Source organism: Periplaneta americana, chromosome 10 (genome assembly GCF_040183065.1).
Source record: "Periplaneta americana isolate PAMFEO1 chromosome 10, P.americana_PAMFEO1_priV1, whole genome shotgun sequence".
NCBI classification, from domain to species: domain Eukaryota; kingdom Metazoa; phylum Arthropoda; class Insecta; order Blattodea; family Blattidae; genus Periplaneta; species Periplaneta americana.
Window position 1 is genome coordinate 168300971 of NC_091126.1, and position 16323 is coordinate 168317293.

Sequence of the window (16323 nt, forward strand, 5' to 3'; positions counted from 1 at the left end):
CAGAACGCGCGGCCTATAGTGTTGTGTTGGTCGAGTGACTTGGGAGATGGAGCGCGCCGTTACTTCGTGTCTCAACATGTAAACAGTCCGTCACAGTACGGCACAAAATATATTTCACCCTGTACAGATGCAGTATATACAGTACATGCCTAGCGCAGACAATAAATTTCTACCATTAAAGTATTAACGTGAGTTGTAACCTTGAATCAGGTGTCCCTACGCCGAAGCCTGTTACACGTACCGCAGCCAAGCAGCAATACACACAACGGTAATGCACATTACGGACTCACCTGAACTGTTGCAGTCGGGTGACTGTATACGGGTCATGACGTCATTTATACTCCGTGTACAGTACGATTATTTAGTCCTGACAGTCGCCGGAGATGTGAGCGTGAAAAAGGCCAGTCCATTTATAATCCCGTCGCTCTTATTTCCGGCAGCCAATCACGTTACAGGTCGGCTACATTTAAACGTATGTGTCTTGTGATTCGCTGATGATGGCGTTATACATTTCCTAAGGCTCGATAAATACTTAATATAATCGCCCGCCATTTTGGCTCTTTCGTTGGCGTTCGCAGAAAGCACACGAGGACGTTATTTGCCTCTCAATTATTTGCTCAATTACAGTGCGATTGATTTATTATCATAGGAGTTACGACATGATAATGTTTAACGGTGTGGCAAATAGACTCCTCGTCTGGTAGCTCGGCAACGAAAGAACAAAAATGGCGAACGATATTACCTACCTAGACTTTATAGAGCCTTCACTTCCAAAGACGTAAGCAAAGAGGAGGAGTCACGCCGGGAATAAGAGCGTCGCGACTGTAATTACGCCAAGGGGTGTTTGGTTTATTCACTCGCTTGCCTTTACCGAATGCTCGCCCTTATCTCTACTCTGGAACTCTCCCCACTCCTCCGATTACTTCCCCTCTTTCGCGTCGCTGAGCTGTCAGGACTAAATAATCAGTCTGTACTATAAACCTCATACTGGTTACTTTGGGCCGTATTCATAGATATTTTTAGCGCGGGCTTCCGGTGGATTATCAGCGTTTTTCGTATTCATAAACCAGTGTTAGCGATAGGATATGATTTAAATTCTGTACTAGTAGCCAGTGGATAGCCAGGGCTAGCTTAGTACGCTCGTAGCGCGTGCTGCGAAATGTCTATGTATACCACCCTAAGTGTCCCTAGGCTGAAGCCTAATCATGGCACTCGGTCGGTCGTTTATATTGAAATGCAGAGCTCTACTACTCATTCCTGTAGTTTGTAGCCTAAGTTATATATAATTTTGAAAGACCCTGTATACAAAGTGATTTGGAAGGAGTATTAAATATTTCGGTGCGTTGTATCATAGACTATTCTGAGTAAAAATTTAATATTAGCATCGCGTCCAATTTGCATGGGCAGTGCAGTGAGCGAGTTGACAGCGAAATAAGTGTAGTGCCGAAAGGTACTTGTGTATGTATGAACCTGTCACACTAGTGGGTCTTAGTTCGAACTTAGGGTTAACATAAAAATTAGATTTACTTTAAATGTTATTTTAAGTGACCATGCTTCCTTTAATTTAGGATGCTCCTTGTTATTATTATTATTATTATTAATTATTAATTATTGTTTTTTATTAGTTGTGTTTATTATTGTCATTATTGAGTGTAATTAGTTACCACTGCCACCGGTTATATACCCATTTGCAGTGTGAATAAATACATACGTAAAGCTGTTACAATTTCACGCATAATAATATAATAAAATAATAATAATAATAATAACATAATAATAATAATAATCTTTATTGTCATTGAATGAAAAACTTCACTATAGACATTGTCAAATGTTACAATCTTACTGGAATACATTTCATAGATATACAAAATAAAAATTTAATTACAAAAACAATGTAGATATTTATCAAATTACATAATATAAAGTTAAAAGTACTATATTTACTAGATAAAAGACAGTATCAAGTACTAATTGTCATATGTTTAATAACTAATTAAGAATACTACAAACAGAGGCTAATAATAAACTTAAAAAAATGCAACATAAGGTAGTGCAATTTGCTCTGTTCATTAATACTTTGAAATTTAAATGTAAATTGATTTACCACTAGGTTTCATTTAAAATCTCATTATTAAAAAAAATTAAGAAACAACAATCATAACATTTAAAACTTTTAAAACTGCATTGCTTAAAAATGTATGTCAATTTCAAAGAACTCATTTAAGGAGTAAAGTGGGTTTTTAATTAACCAACTGTACAATTTTGTTTTATAAATTTTAACAGGAAGAAGTTGAATGTTTATAGGGAGGTTATTAAATAATTTGATTCCAATCAATTTATAGTATTTTTTGTCACACCAAGTCTACAAAGTGGATAATCTAATAATTGCCTATTCCTCGTTGTATGATTGTGTACCTCACTTCTCATATTAAAATCTTGCAAATGTTCTTTCATAAACACTAGAACATCATATATGTACAGATTTATGACGGCCTGAATACCTGTCTGTATGAACAGAGGTCTACAGTGTGATCTAATTTTTGAAGCTGTCAGTATTCTAATAACTTTCTTTTGAATTAATAAAATGTCTGTAATATCATTAGAATTTCCCCACAAAATAAGTCCATATCTGAATACACTTTGAAAAAAGGCAACGTATGCATTTCGAACATATCCAAAACTAACAATGTTCATCAATTTTTTTAACAAATAGGTTACAGAAGATAACTTAATGCATACATACCTAATATGTGATTTCCAAGATAACAAGCCTTACAAATGATACGAAAGAACGGGAAATGACTTCGTAGAAAGGAATAGAACGTGTCAATGATATTTTCCTTGAATAGGTAGGCGTACCACTTAAAACGTTCGAAAATAAATATTTTACGTCATATTGCAATATGATCGTAGCACCTTCAAACCTGGCATGCAGCGGCTAACAATGAGTCAGTATGTGACGCCAGTGACACTAAGTTTTTAAGAGAATGACTCACTCTCTATGTCTATAATCTAGAGCTTTCGGAATCCACTCTTCAAACCCAACGACTCCGTTTGTTTTAATTAAAATATCACCCTTGCTATTTGGAATTTAGTTCTGTGAATCCCTATGGAATGAAAGTGAATGGAATCCGCTCGTTCTCGAATAATTACTCTGTAGTCTCTAACGCTGAGTAAATTTAGCAGATGCCTCTCCTTTAGTTCAGTACTGGGACACAAATTCTAGTTCGATTCCCGGCGTTGGCTAGAATGTTACTTCTGGAAGATGAAATTTCTTACAGTTCTCGTTTTTCCCACAGCTTCGAAATATGTTTAGAACTTTTTATTTCACCTCGCACTGATAGCAAATTTCTAGCTTTTATTTAATAAAAAAACATAAAATATGACTGACTATTCACGTCATAATTCATACTCTTCTACAATCTGATTGAAATTTATTTGTACAAAGTCTTATAACTAATACCAAGATTTTAATGAAATTGCATCTTTTTTATAGTAAGCCAGAAACATAGTTGCTTTAGTCTTTATATGTTATATGATGAACAGAGTGTTTTAAAACATATTTGTTAGGACATTTCTTTGCATTTTTTACTTCTTACAAACTATAAGAGCATTTTTTGTTTTATTCGCTCATTTTTTGGGTATTTTCATTTAATTTTGGCCATAAACCCCCATTATTAATGTAAAATATTATTTATTACGTTTGATATTTTCTCTACATATTTTTTCAATGAATACCCATTATATTGTATATTATTTTAATCGCTTTTCTACACAAATATTGTATTTTAACGTAGTACACCCCCACGTAATGGATCAGTCCAACCACCCCTCCAATATAGGCTCATCTGTACCTGCTAGTTCCGGATAAGAGTGGCCTTGTGGTGGACTACATGGAACTACATCAGTAAAATAATTAATTAAAGTGTACTACTTAAAAAAAATTATGTAAAATTATATAAACTTGAATGTTGGTACTAGAATTTAATTTAATTACTAGTCTAAATATTAATATTCCTACTAAGCCAGTTATGTAAAACCAATTTTTAGGACATTTTTAAGTGCATTTTTGAAGGATTTTTAGTTTATAAATGCATTGTTTTTCGGGCATTTTTTCATGATTTATAGGTCATCAAAATCCTAGCCCTACTTATAACATTGATCGATTACGTCGAGACCCGATACCTACATGCTAATTTAAGAAATTTTATCAAATGAGCTCAAACATAACTTAGCCTGCATAGGCTTATCCCTTTTCTAGTGTACTTTACCATTTTGCTGAACAGTAGGCCTAAGATACGCAGATATTTAGGTATATAAATTAATTGAAGGGTGTAAATAATAATAATAATAATAATAATAACAATAATAATAATAACAATAATAATAGTAGTAATGGCAATACAGTAGAACCTCTATTATCCGCGGTAATGGAGGGGCTGAACTGAACGGTTAATTGAAAAATTCGGATAATCCGTAATATGAATGATTTTCATCAATGAAGTGTAGCAGTTTCGTACATAATTTTGTGCGAGATCGTGCGTATTTGCTTGGTTTCCGCAAAAAACCAATCCGCGGAAAGTCTAAAATTCCACATTCCCAACCTAACACACACAACAATTTCCCTCTTCTTACCGCTTAAGTGACATATTGATTTTACTGGTTTATATTATTTTTAGAGACGTTCAATATAGTAATAATTATAAATTGGAAACTTACCACTGCATTTTTCACCTAAATTACACTGTTAATTATTGTTTTTAAATATTTGCAAAAATTAAATAAACTCTAAAACTCCACTAAAGTTACTGCATTCGTGATGCAAGTAACATTAAGGAAACCGTGAAAAAATCAACCAGATTCCAGACTCATCATAGACTGGGGGGGGAAGACACGTATATCACGGCCTGCTGGAGTATAGTAAACACAGAAAACATTTTAAAGCAACAATGTTGAAGATAGATATTTTTGTTTTGCAAATTTGCCGTCATTGAACAGAAACCAAGATGGAGATTTCATTGCAACTAATTAGAAATTCCTCTTTCAGGTATGTAATAAACGATCTTCGCACAAAATAATGTACGATACACGAGCGGTATGTTTTCTTTCAATTCTCGGATATTAAAAAAGCTCAAATACGTTCCGCTTTTTCAAACTTTTCCTCGAACATGAAAACTTCAACATACCGCTCTTTTAACGCAAATTACTATTATTTAAAGTTCCTGCCATGCTGCAACACTGATGTCTTCACACTAGACATATTATGCTCGTAATTAATAACAAACACAATGAAGTACGGTAATATGTAGCTCTTTATCCTTGCTGTCTATTAAATCGCTCACAGCTGTAACGCCAATCTCGTATTCTGATGCGACATAGACCACAGTTTCTCTTTTCAAAAGCCGCTCAATTATCGGCGGATTATCCGACTGTCTTCCTTAAGCTTTTTTTGCTGCAGAGAAAATACAAAGTTCTGTACGTTACGTTAGTACTCTACGTATTTTTTATAGATAGAGTTATTGCAATCCTTTACCACAGGAATGTCAGAAATCAGACTCTAAATGTGCAGTTATGTGCGCGGATCGCCGGTCTGTGCAGGTTGCATCAATCAAGCGTTGCTCTTACCAGTTCTTAGCTGGAGGGGTGTACAATAAATTATTCTGCGCTTCTAGGGTTGGATTAAATAGACTTTCGGACATTATAAACATATTTAGCAGAACGAAAAAAACACTGTTATTATCAGTGTCTATATTTGACAATTGTAATACAAGAAACTTTAGGCTTACTCAGTTATACTTCACAAAGTAGTGGTTTGTAAAGCATAATTTATTAATACGATTTTTATACATTATTTGAAGAAAAAAAATTGCAGTAATTTCGAAACAACAAGAAACGAACAAGTATTTCATTTTACGTAGTAGATAGGCCTACTAATTATTTTAAAGTAATAGACCCTACTCTGTCATTGTTCGTCGAACATTATTATTTGCTTTGACCATTGGTGCACAAATGTTGAAGAAAATATTATACTCCCAATTAATTACATGCAGTAGGACATTGTGAAGTTTTTACGCTGAAATAAATTCTTTGCTGTATGTGAATATAAATTAATATTAATATTAATAAATATAAATTAAGCTTAGAATTTAAATTCACATATAGATTACGCCTATTTGAAAACGTTGAGTGCAAGGATCAAAAAGTTGGGAGCAATCCTCAAAGAAATTAAAAGTGTAGTTCACAAGCTGTGAAGCGACGATATTCTCTTTATGTCAGATTTAAAGATTTATTAATATCAGTATAGTGAATTAATATTATGACGTGAGATGGAAAATTTACCATTATATATCTTTCCAGAAACTTTTTCCGCCTTGCAAATAGTTGTTTTCTTCTCTCCTTACAACCTCAAGAGCCTCACATGTATTCCTCACTATATTCTCATCACTTACCAGTTTATGAAATGAAAGTCGTAAGTCATCTAACCTTTGATGGCTGTGTTAGTACAGACTCCAAAACAACGCCATTGTCAAGTTCGTTTTGCCGTGAGAGTACTGATTAGGAAATAAGCGCTGGCAATATCATATTTTGAGAACTTTACTAATCTGATCTAAATTGTCACCTCACAACACTATTGCCTCGACATAGGCTGATGAAAGCCTTTCATTTTAAAATAATTATTATTGTTGGCTGAGGAAAACATTATAACAATTATGTTATATGATTCGTAATTTCTCTTCTTCGTTATCTATGAACTCCTCACTTTATTTATCACAACTCATTCACAGACACAGCCAAATCGGCACTCGTGCTGAAACTGTGTTACTGAAACAAAAGCTGTTGCAGGTATTGTATAGCCCTGTCGCGTTCCCCTCCAAGGCGATTCACTCCTCCAGGTAGGGGAATAGGGAGTGCACATCGCAAGGAGACAGTTGCACAATGTGCGCGACTGCACAATGTGCAGGGTTTTGACATGCCTGCTTTACACTACCATTACATATTACTGTATGTAGTAGAAATGCTTTTGCCATTGTCGGCAACCATAAACACTTACTTATGGGAGGCTGTTTTTTTTTTCCAAATTGTAAAATAGTCACAATCAGCTTTCAGAAAAATGTCCCCAACAACTTACACACAACTGCAAACCCGTCCACCATTCAATATTGTCCTCCTGTTCGAGTGGCCGTACTCTATTACTTGTATGCAAAATGTCTTCCACGACATTAAACGCAATTGACAAAGAATTGTCTTCTAGAGTCCTGAGCGTGTAGTAAATTACACCATATTTCATACATGATTATGATATATGATGTATGTGCAGAGACGCAAAGTATAACATACAGGGTGTATCTAAATTGGTGTCAAATATTTCGGGGACTTGTTCCTAACATCAAAACAATTTAAAAAGTTAATAAGAACATGGGTCCGAAAACCATTCGTTATTTAGTTATTAAAGGATTTGTCCCTTCATTGACCGCTGATTGTTTGGTGGTTTTTTTGTGAAGAAAATGTATTTTCTGAGTGAACAACGAAATAATGTGAATCATTTAATTGGTGATGTGTTTCTGGACGTCATCAAATGATGTTTTAACACGATGCTGCTCCAGCTCATTTCAGTCTGATAGTTCGTAATTTTTTAATGATCGATTTCCCCAAAGATGTGTTGGTCGAAGGGGATTCATTGCATGGCCTGCTCGATCGCCTGATTTGAATCCAATGGATTTCTTCGTCTGGGGACATTTAAAGTTCCTGGTTTATGCGACTCCTGTACTTAATGTTGATATTCTGAGGGCGTATCCAAGCTGGATTTGACGAAATACGAAACACTCCAGGAATTTTCAACAGAGTATGCCAAAGCATGTAACGCAGGTTTAGGGCACACATCGAAGCAGGAGGAAGCCACTCCGAGCAATTTTTGTAAGATTAAATTTTGTCTTGTAACTCTGAAATAAATTATTTTGAGACCAATGTTCATATGAAGCTTTTGTAATGTTTTTGTGTTACGAACACATCCCCGAAATATTTGACACCAATTTTGATACACTCTGTATAATATAATATATACCTGCATTTGTGCTCTAAGTGCAACCTGCAGAATTTTTTCAGCACTTGTCCTCATGTCAGTGACTTTCTTTTTAATCGTAGAATTATATTGAACTTTAAAAATAAAACAACAAATGTCTCAAGAATCAGGAAGTTAACAGATTAATGGACTTTAAATAAATTTACATTTTCTTGATAGAAAATAGATTATGCTGGTTAAGATGTGTTTTTGTTCATTGGAGAGAACTTCTTTTAATTAGGCCAGCCGCTTAATTGGGCGAAATTATACTAGGCCCTATATCGATCAATTAACCAGAATTGAATGCACGTGACAGAGAAATACAATAAATTTATGATGAAGAGAAATGTCATTTAACGTGGAACGTAGATAAATTTACACTTTCTTCCTGAGAATAGAACTCAATTTCACTGCATTAATTTATCTGTACAAACACAAACATCACGTAATAAAATTAATAATACTGTATATTCTAAAGCTACAGTTTGTTTCTACCGTTCATATCATATTCTCGTATTTTTCAGTGCGTGTTATTTAATTCCACACCCGTTTGGTTTATCTTCTCTGCTCCTTTGCCTGGGAGCAGAATAATATTTTGTCTTTTCCTCTGTCACTAAGCGAGTCCCTTAAAATCCATTTGTTTTAATATATCTCAATTTATAATTTCATTATACCTTCCGTCTTTGTATGAGTTCGCTCGCTAAGCCATCTGTTCGAATTTAGACTTGCAATTACTTGTGAGCCTTCGTGCAAGAACTCCCTAACTGTAAAAATGGAACTCGTGATGCTCTGTTTGAAGTCCTTGAGGTATCTTCCTCGTTCAATGAAGGCGTTACTATTGAAATAAATATCAATTCTGGACTTCCTGCTGTTATACATGGTAATGACGAAATATATCGACAAATCCATATTGCTTAAGTACCTAATTTCAAATCACCCCTTGCTTCAACGTGAAGTCACACATTCTTAATGTATCTGTTTGGTTAACAGTTTATTTGTAAATGTATATTTCATTTTAAGAAGTTATCAAGGAGATAGTCGAAAAAGGGGAAAGTCGATTGCACAAATAAAACTCCTTGCAGCTGACCGGGATCAATATAAGAAATGGATCAGAGGCAACCCCTCCACGCTGCTTAGGCGGCAATAAGGAGGCAGTGAAAGAAGAAGAAGAAGTATATTTAATTTTGTACGACTCCAACCAGCCAATCTATTTACCTTTTCATATTCCTAACCTTTACTTGCTTAGGGGTTGATTTGTTTGACCATTATTTGCCCGTCGGTTGCTAGCCCATTGCTGCTTGACAATTTATTCCCTTAACTCAGCGTTTCTCAAACTTTTTTGAAGTGGGGACCACTTTTTAAAGTCAGAACAGTTCCGCGGACCACCTTACTCTTCTTCCCTTCGAAACAAAATTTATCATTTTCGTAGCATATTTCAATTGCAGTATACTTATATTTTAAAATTGAATTAAGGTTCGGTACTTTGGTCCTCTGTTATGAATTCGGGTGGTCTCTGGCTAGGTTACAGCCGCGGCGCCAGATGTCGAGGGAAAAGATATGTAGACGCACCACGTGTATAGTGCTTTAAATCCCTCTTTTGCTGCTGAGAGTAGAGTAGGAAGTCGATAGTCGGGTAGGGTAATAATTTCATAAAATGTCAGTACTGGGAGAAAAAGTGAAATACGATTGCCATGTGTCATTTCCAAACTCTGAGATTTTAAGCTATAGTGAGATACGCAATTTGTTTGAATTTTATTTTTTCTTCTGTCTTTTTTGAAGGACCACAAGGGCAGATCTCGAGGACCACAGAAGTCCGCGGACCATAGTTTGAGAAACGCTGCCTTAATTTATTAACTATTTATACTTCTTTCTTAAAAAAAATGCTATTTTGTCAACCACTTAGGTTCCACTAAACTTCTTAAATTTTAGTAACCCTATTATGTTTCCATCTTATGGTTTAGTAGACGTCTTAGAACTTAGTAACTCTCTTTTTACGTTTTCTTAACACGCTTAAGTTCTTGTAGCATTCTTTGGTTCTGTAACACGCTCAGGTTCTTGTAACATATTTAAGTTATTGCAACACGCTTAGGTTCTTGTAACACGCTTAGGTTGTTTAACTCGATTAGGTTCCTTAACATGTTTAGGCTCTTTTAACACGCTTAGACTTTTCTAATATACTTACATTTTTCTAACACGCTTACAATTTCCCAACACTCTTAGTGTTTGCTAACACGCTTAGGCTTTCCTTAGAAGCTTGGGTTTTGCTAACACGACTAGATTTTTCTAATACACTTAGGTTTCGCTAACACGCTTAGGTAGTAGCCCTATTATGTTTCCATCTTATGGTTTAGTAAACTTCTTAGAACTTAGTAACCCTCTTCTTACGTTTTCTTAATACGCTTAAGTTCTTGTAGCATTCTTTGGTTCTGTAACACGCTCAGGTTCTTGTAACACGTTTAAGTTATTGAAACACGCTCAGGTTGTTTTAACTCGATTAGGTTCCTTTAAAACGTTTAGGCTCTTTTAAGACACTTAGACCTTTCTAATATACTTAGATTTTTCTAATACGCTTACACTTTCCCAACACTCTTAGGATTTATAACACGCTTAGGCTTTCCTGAGAAACTTGAGTTTTTTCTAACACGACTAGATTTTTCTAATACAATTAGGTTTCGCTAACACGCTTAGGTAGTAACCATATTATGTTTCCATCTTGTGGTTTAGTAGACGTCTTAGAACTTAGTAACTCTCTTCTTATGTTTTCTTAACACGCTTAAGTTCTTGTAGCATTATTTGGTTCTGTAACACGCTCAGGTTCTTGTAACACGTTTAAGTTATTGCAACACTCTTAGGTTTTTTTTAACACGCTTATGTTGTTTTAACTCGATTAGGTTCCTTTAACACGTTTAGGCTCTATTAACATGCTTAGACTTTTCTAATATACTTAGTTTTTCTAACACGCTAACACTTTCCCGACACTCTTAGGATTTTCTAACACGCTTAGGCTTTCCTAAGAATCTTCGGTTTTGCTAACACGACTAAATGTTTCTAATACACTTAGGTTTCGCTAACACGCTTAGGTTTTGTTACTCGCTGAGTTCTCAGTAACTCGGTAAGATTCTAATAACACGCTAAGGTTCAGTAGTAAGCTAAGGTTTCAATAACCCGCCTACAATCCTGTGACACGATTACGGGTTTGTGACTTACTTATTTTTATGAACCGTCAATTTTTTTTAATGTGATCGTTCTTTCGATATACGTCTTTGCAGCCCGTCTATTTCTTTGTTGAATGCTTACTTCTCAGCAACTTACTTATTAATGTGTAACTTTTTCGCTTTTTAACTTGATCTTATCATTACAACCTAAACATTTACGCCATTCCTACTCTTCTATACACGATTACTTTTACCACCATCATTTTAGCTTGTAACATACATATTTGTGTAGGTTGTTCTTTATTAAACATTCTTATGAATTACATGTTTTACCTATTGTTTGTTGATTATAGAGAATTTTAAAAATTAAAGCTTGCTGATTTCAAATAATTGTGGAAACTATGTAATTAAAAATTTTTCATTTAATAATCAATTAAATAAAATGACGTCCCTCTGAAGTAGCATAGTTACGTTGCGGAAAAGCGGTCGCAAGATACATCTTCTATATAAATAAATTCCTGAATATGGATGGTTTCATCTGTTGGTATAAAATAAATGATATACTTTATGACGAACTTTCTCGTGAAAGGATCTCTCCCTTTTTTCTGTTATTTAAAGCAAACATATCCTTTCCACTTTGATGACTGACCTCTGTAACTCAAAGTATTTTAATTTACTTTCGAGTCTAAAATCTCGAAGGGAATCATGGATAAAATATCTACAGCTCTGTCTATCTCCAACAGAATATTACATATAATAACTTCTTTGAACAAATAGCATTAAATTCCATATTAACTGATAGAAACGAAGAAACATGTTCTCTCACTAAATGAATGTTAGACTATTAATATACTTTCACAGATTCTAAATCTCAACCGTTGGATCACCAGCATGTATGAACTGCAATAAACAACAACATATTCTTCTGTTGTGCTCATTCGAAATTTAAATTCAGTAACTACTTGATCAAATAATTTAACGATTATCGTGGATATGGTCTCGGCTGTAAGGTCCACTATACGAAAATGATCAAAATTTAGTAACGTCTTCCTATGGAAAATGTCCGATTACCCAAAAAGTCTATATTGAATAATATAAATATTGCCAAAGGTCCACTTAATTAAAATGTCCGGCGTGTGATAACGAAAATTGCAAACAAGATACAAAATAAAATATAGGTAAAATTTTGGACATTTCTGAAAAATATATTTTGAAGCTAAGGGAGTACTTATAACTTTGAGCACTATAAACAGTTACAAAATTATATTTCTTTTTCTCGCAAGTTAGAAAGTGTATTGAACTCAGGATTTGTGTGATAATTGTTCACTACTTCTATTATAAGAAACTATATTGAGATATTAAAAATAATTTTATAATTACCGCTAATCACATTTTCAAAATGGTGCCTATAATATGCAGTTCGAAAACGTTTCCTATATAATTTGCATATTTCTAAATACATTTTTATTATTCAATTTTCAATCCATTGCTGAGTCTTATGTCTACAAAATGCAGTAGAACAACTTTTTAGCATGAATAGTTTAAATAATAACAGATATTAATTGTCCTTAAAAGTTAAAAAATTCAGTACTCACGGAGAACCTCTCCCCCATTCATTATTTAAACATTTTCTTTAATAAAAATAATTTCTTCAACTCACCTATAATTTCCTAGATATACTCCATCGGGATTCATCATAGGAACTATCTTGAAAATGACGTGTTCACGTAGGGCGAGCGCTATAGGGTGACTGCTAACAAGGAAGTCGATTAATCCTGAAACGTAATAAAAATATTACTTCAATATGTTACATTTTATATTCTTACAAAATGTGGCTAATTTCAAGAACTTAAATTTATAATTTGTCAGTCACTATCTGTTCCACGCCATTTAAATGTACACTATCTACCAAAAAGTAATTACGCACTGTTTTTGCCTCTTTATAAACTCGTGGTACCACCTCGTGTTGCTATAACAGCAGCCACCCTGTCAGGCACGCTGTCCACTAGCTTGTGTAGGATATCCACTGAAATGCGTCGGCATTCCTCTTGCAAGATGGCATTCAGACAACGGAAGTTGGCCGCATCTCCCGAGACCTCAATCGCCGATCCAATTTGTTCCAAAGGTGCTCAATTGGATTGAGATCAGGACTCTGTGCAGGCCAGTCCAACCGGTGAACATTATTGTCTGCATACCACTGCATAGTAGCTGCCGAAACATGGGGCCAACCTCCATTGTCCAGTGGATATCCTACAGAAACTAGTGGAGAGCATGCCTGACAGGGTGGTTGCTGTTATAGCAACAAGAGGTGGTACCACGAGGTTCTAAAGGGGCAAAAACAGTGCCCAATTACTTTTTGGTAGATAGTGTATGTCAGTGACAAGTGTCAAGTTGTGCATGTTAACATTATATTTTTGTGGTTTTTCATCCCGTGACCTATTCTTGGAATTAATTTTGAGTTAGTCTATTTGTATGCTACAGTTCTCTTGTGGACTTCTGTCTGGCTGTAAGGTTGAATACTACTAGCAGAGACACGTAGAATCACATTTAATGTAGAACTACTCGAGAAAATCTGCAAACATAACATTGTCGTTGTCCTTAGGTCGTCGTCACCACCACCACCACCACCACCACCACCATCACCACCACCACCAACAACAAGTGATAGGCAGCTGGCCTGTTCCGGCTTCCAGTTATCTATTAAATTAATATTTACATTAAAATGTTCAAACCTAAAATATTTACGTTAAAATTAATAGAATCTGCTCTATGTCCTTAAAAGTTTAAAATGCCATTAAAATTGTTCTCTATATTTTACAAGGACTTGCCTAGTTTCTCTAGGGCAGTGGTCAGCAAAGATGACGTCATATAAAAATATACCACCCGCAACAGAGAGCAAAGGGTTTAGTTAGAGGAGGGAGGTATAAGAGGAGAAGGTGGGGAGCACCTTCACTATTCGCCTATTGCACTTGAACACCGGAATGTTAACAAGTGACTACTAAGAGGAGGAGGATCGTGCCTTTCCCCTGTGTTTATTTCTATTATTGTATTTGTATTGCTGCTGTTGTGGAAGAGAAGGCCTGATGGCCTTAACTACACCAGAATAAATAGATAGATAGATAGATAGATAGATAGATAGATAGATAGATAGATAGATAGATAGATAGATAGATAGATAGATAGATAGATAGATAGATAGACAGACAGACAGACAGACAGACAGACAGACAGACAGACAGACAGACAGACAGACAGACAGACAGACAGACAGACAGACAGACAATAAGTAAGTAAATAAGTAAATAAATAACCCTATTTGTATAGTAAGGGGTTGACTCGCGAGTCAAGAAATCTGTGGCTCGCGACAGGATCATCTTGGCTGTGAGATAACTGCATGGCGGAATGCGCGGACTAGGTTAGTAGAAACCTAAACTAACCAAACCTGACCTTCGTGTATGCAAGATGTGTAACCGGAGCACGAAGGGAAATTCTTGGTTTTATATTAATTTGTTTTGGAATGTGCACGCGAAAATAAATCCAGGTAAGGATCACGCTGGGACTGCATGAGAGTTCCATGCATGCGCCACAGCCAAACTGTTCCTGTCGCGAGCCCCTCCTAAGAAGTACTGACCACTGCTCTAGGGTGATAATACAAAGCTACTATTGGGAGTCGGTCTTGGTTCTTTCCACATGCTCCTTCCATTTTATCTGATAATTCCTTATTCTACAAATAATATATTCTGTTTGTAATTCTTTTGGTATATCTTCACTTCGCCTATGATCAATAAGCCGATATCCTGCTCTGCTCGTAAGAGACTCATTCGAGCTGCTTTCAATCTGTTTACTTGTTTATCTGCTAGTGGCCAACTTTCAGATCCGTATAGAAGAGCTGTAATTGAAGAGTTCAGAGCCATAGTGGGCCAAGCGCCATTTATTAAAAACGAAGAAAGCAAGCGTTATAAAGTTAAGTGAATGCCATAGTTTAATGAAGACTGACATAACGTTTACTTTTAATGTGCAAACTTTATATTACTTGCTATACTGTATGTGTCCATTGAATTATGGTAATAACTTCATTTTAACACTTGTTTTCTACGGTTTCAGTAAATGGCCCACTATGGTTCTGAATTCTTCAATTGGCATTAAACCTCCCAGGACTCACTTGTTTCAAATTTGACACTAGATGGAATCGTTATCTATCACTTTTTTATTTATTTATTTGGTGGTGTCAATAAAGACACATGTCATCACAAGTTCCAGGTCACATGGACCCTTGCCTTAACAAGACTATTGCTTAGAATAACATGAGTACGTAAATGAAGTGTGACCATCTTCTCCATCAGAAACAGAGATTGGTAAGCTGAACATGTAGGTAAACTTTCAGAGTCAATGATTTCTGCAGAAAAGTTAACATTACTCGATTGTTCACTGAATTCTATGTGTAATTATGGTTTAATAAGTGGATTAGGATGAGTTTGTAGTTTCTGAAGATAATTTTTACGTAAGTGCTGCACGTAGTCACTGAATAAAATGATTTCCAGGTCACTGTACAGTTGTACGTTAGCAATATAAAAATCTGTGATGGTTCTGGACACAGCTCTTTGGATGGCATCGAGTTTCTTGGTGTGGCGGGGATGGGTTTGAGCCCAAATTTCTGACGCGTAGGACATGTATGATCGTATAAGTTATGTGTACAGCAATAGTTTGGTTTTGAGGGGAATGAAGTATTAAGTATAGGATATAATGCTAAGAATCTTTGCAAAGCTCTGTCTCGTATTAACTGTATATGTTGTCTGTATGTCAAACGACTATCCAGTAGTAGACCAAGATATCTCACCGTTGTTTTGAAGGGAATGTGTTGATTCTGAACAGAGAGCGGTTGTAATAATCGTGGAAATCTTGTAAAAACTACTGCTGTACTTTTATCGCCGTTAATTTTCAGTCGCCATCTTGTAGACCATTGGATGAGTAAGTCCAAGGCTTCTTGCATCTGTTGTAAAGCACATTTGATGTCGTGATGTTTTGTATAAAGGACCGTATCATCCGCATATAAGGCGTGTCGGCAGTTGGTGTGCTTGGGAATGTCATGAACGTATGTAGCGTAGA

The 16323-nt window shown here is 35.4% G+C and overlaps 1 protein-coding gene across 1 annotated transcript in view; it reads right to left on the bottom strand.

The window, feature by feature from the left end:
- LOC138707765 (cytosolic carboxypeptidase 6) overlaps positions 1-16323 on the bottom strand; it is a 1502040-nt gene that overhangs the window by 496616 nt on the left and 989101 nt on the right. Inside the window, exon 7 of the mRNA XM_069837635.1 lies at positions 12878-12992. Coding sequence (XP_069693736.1) covers positions 12878-12992 — 115 coding nt within the window. The remainder of the gene's footprint in view (positions 1-12877; positions 12993-16323) is intronic.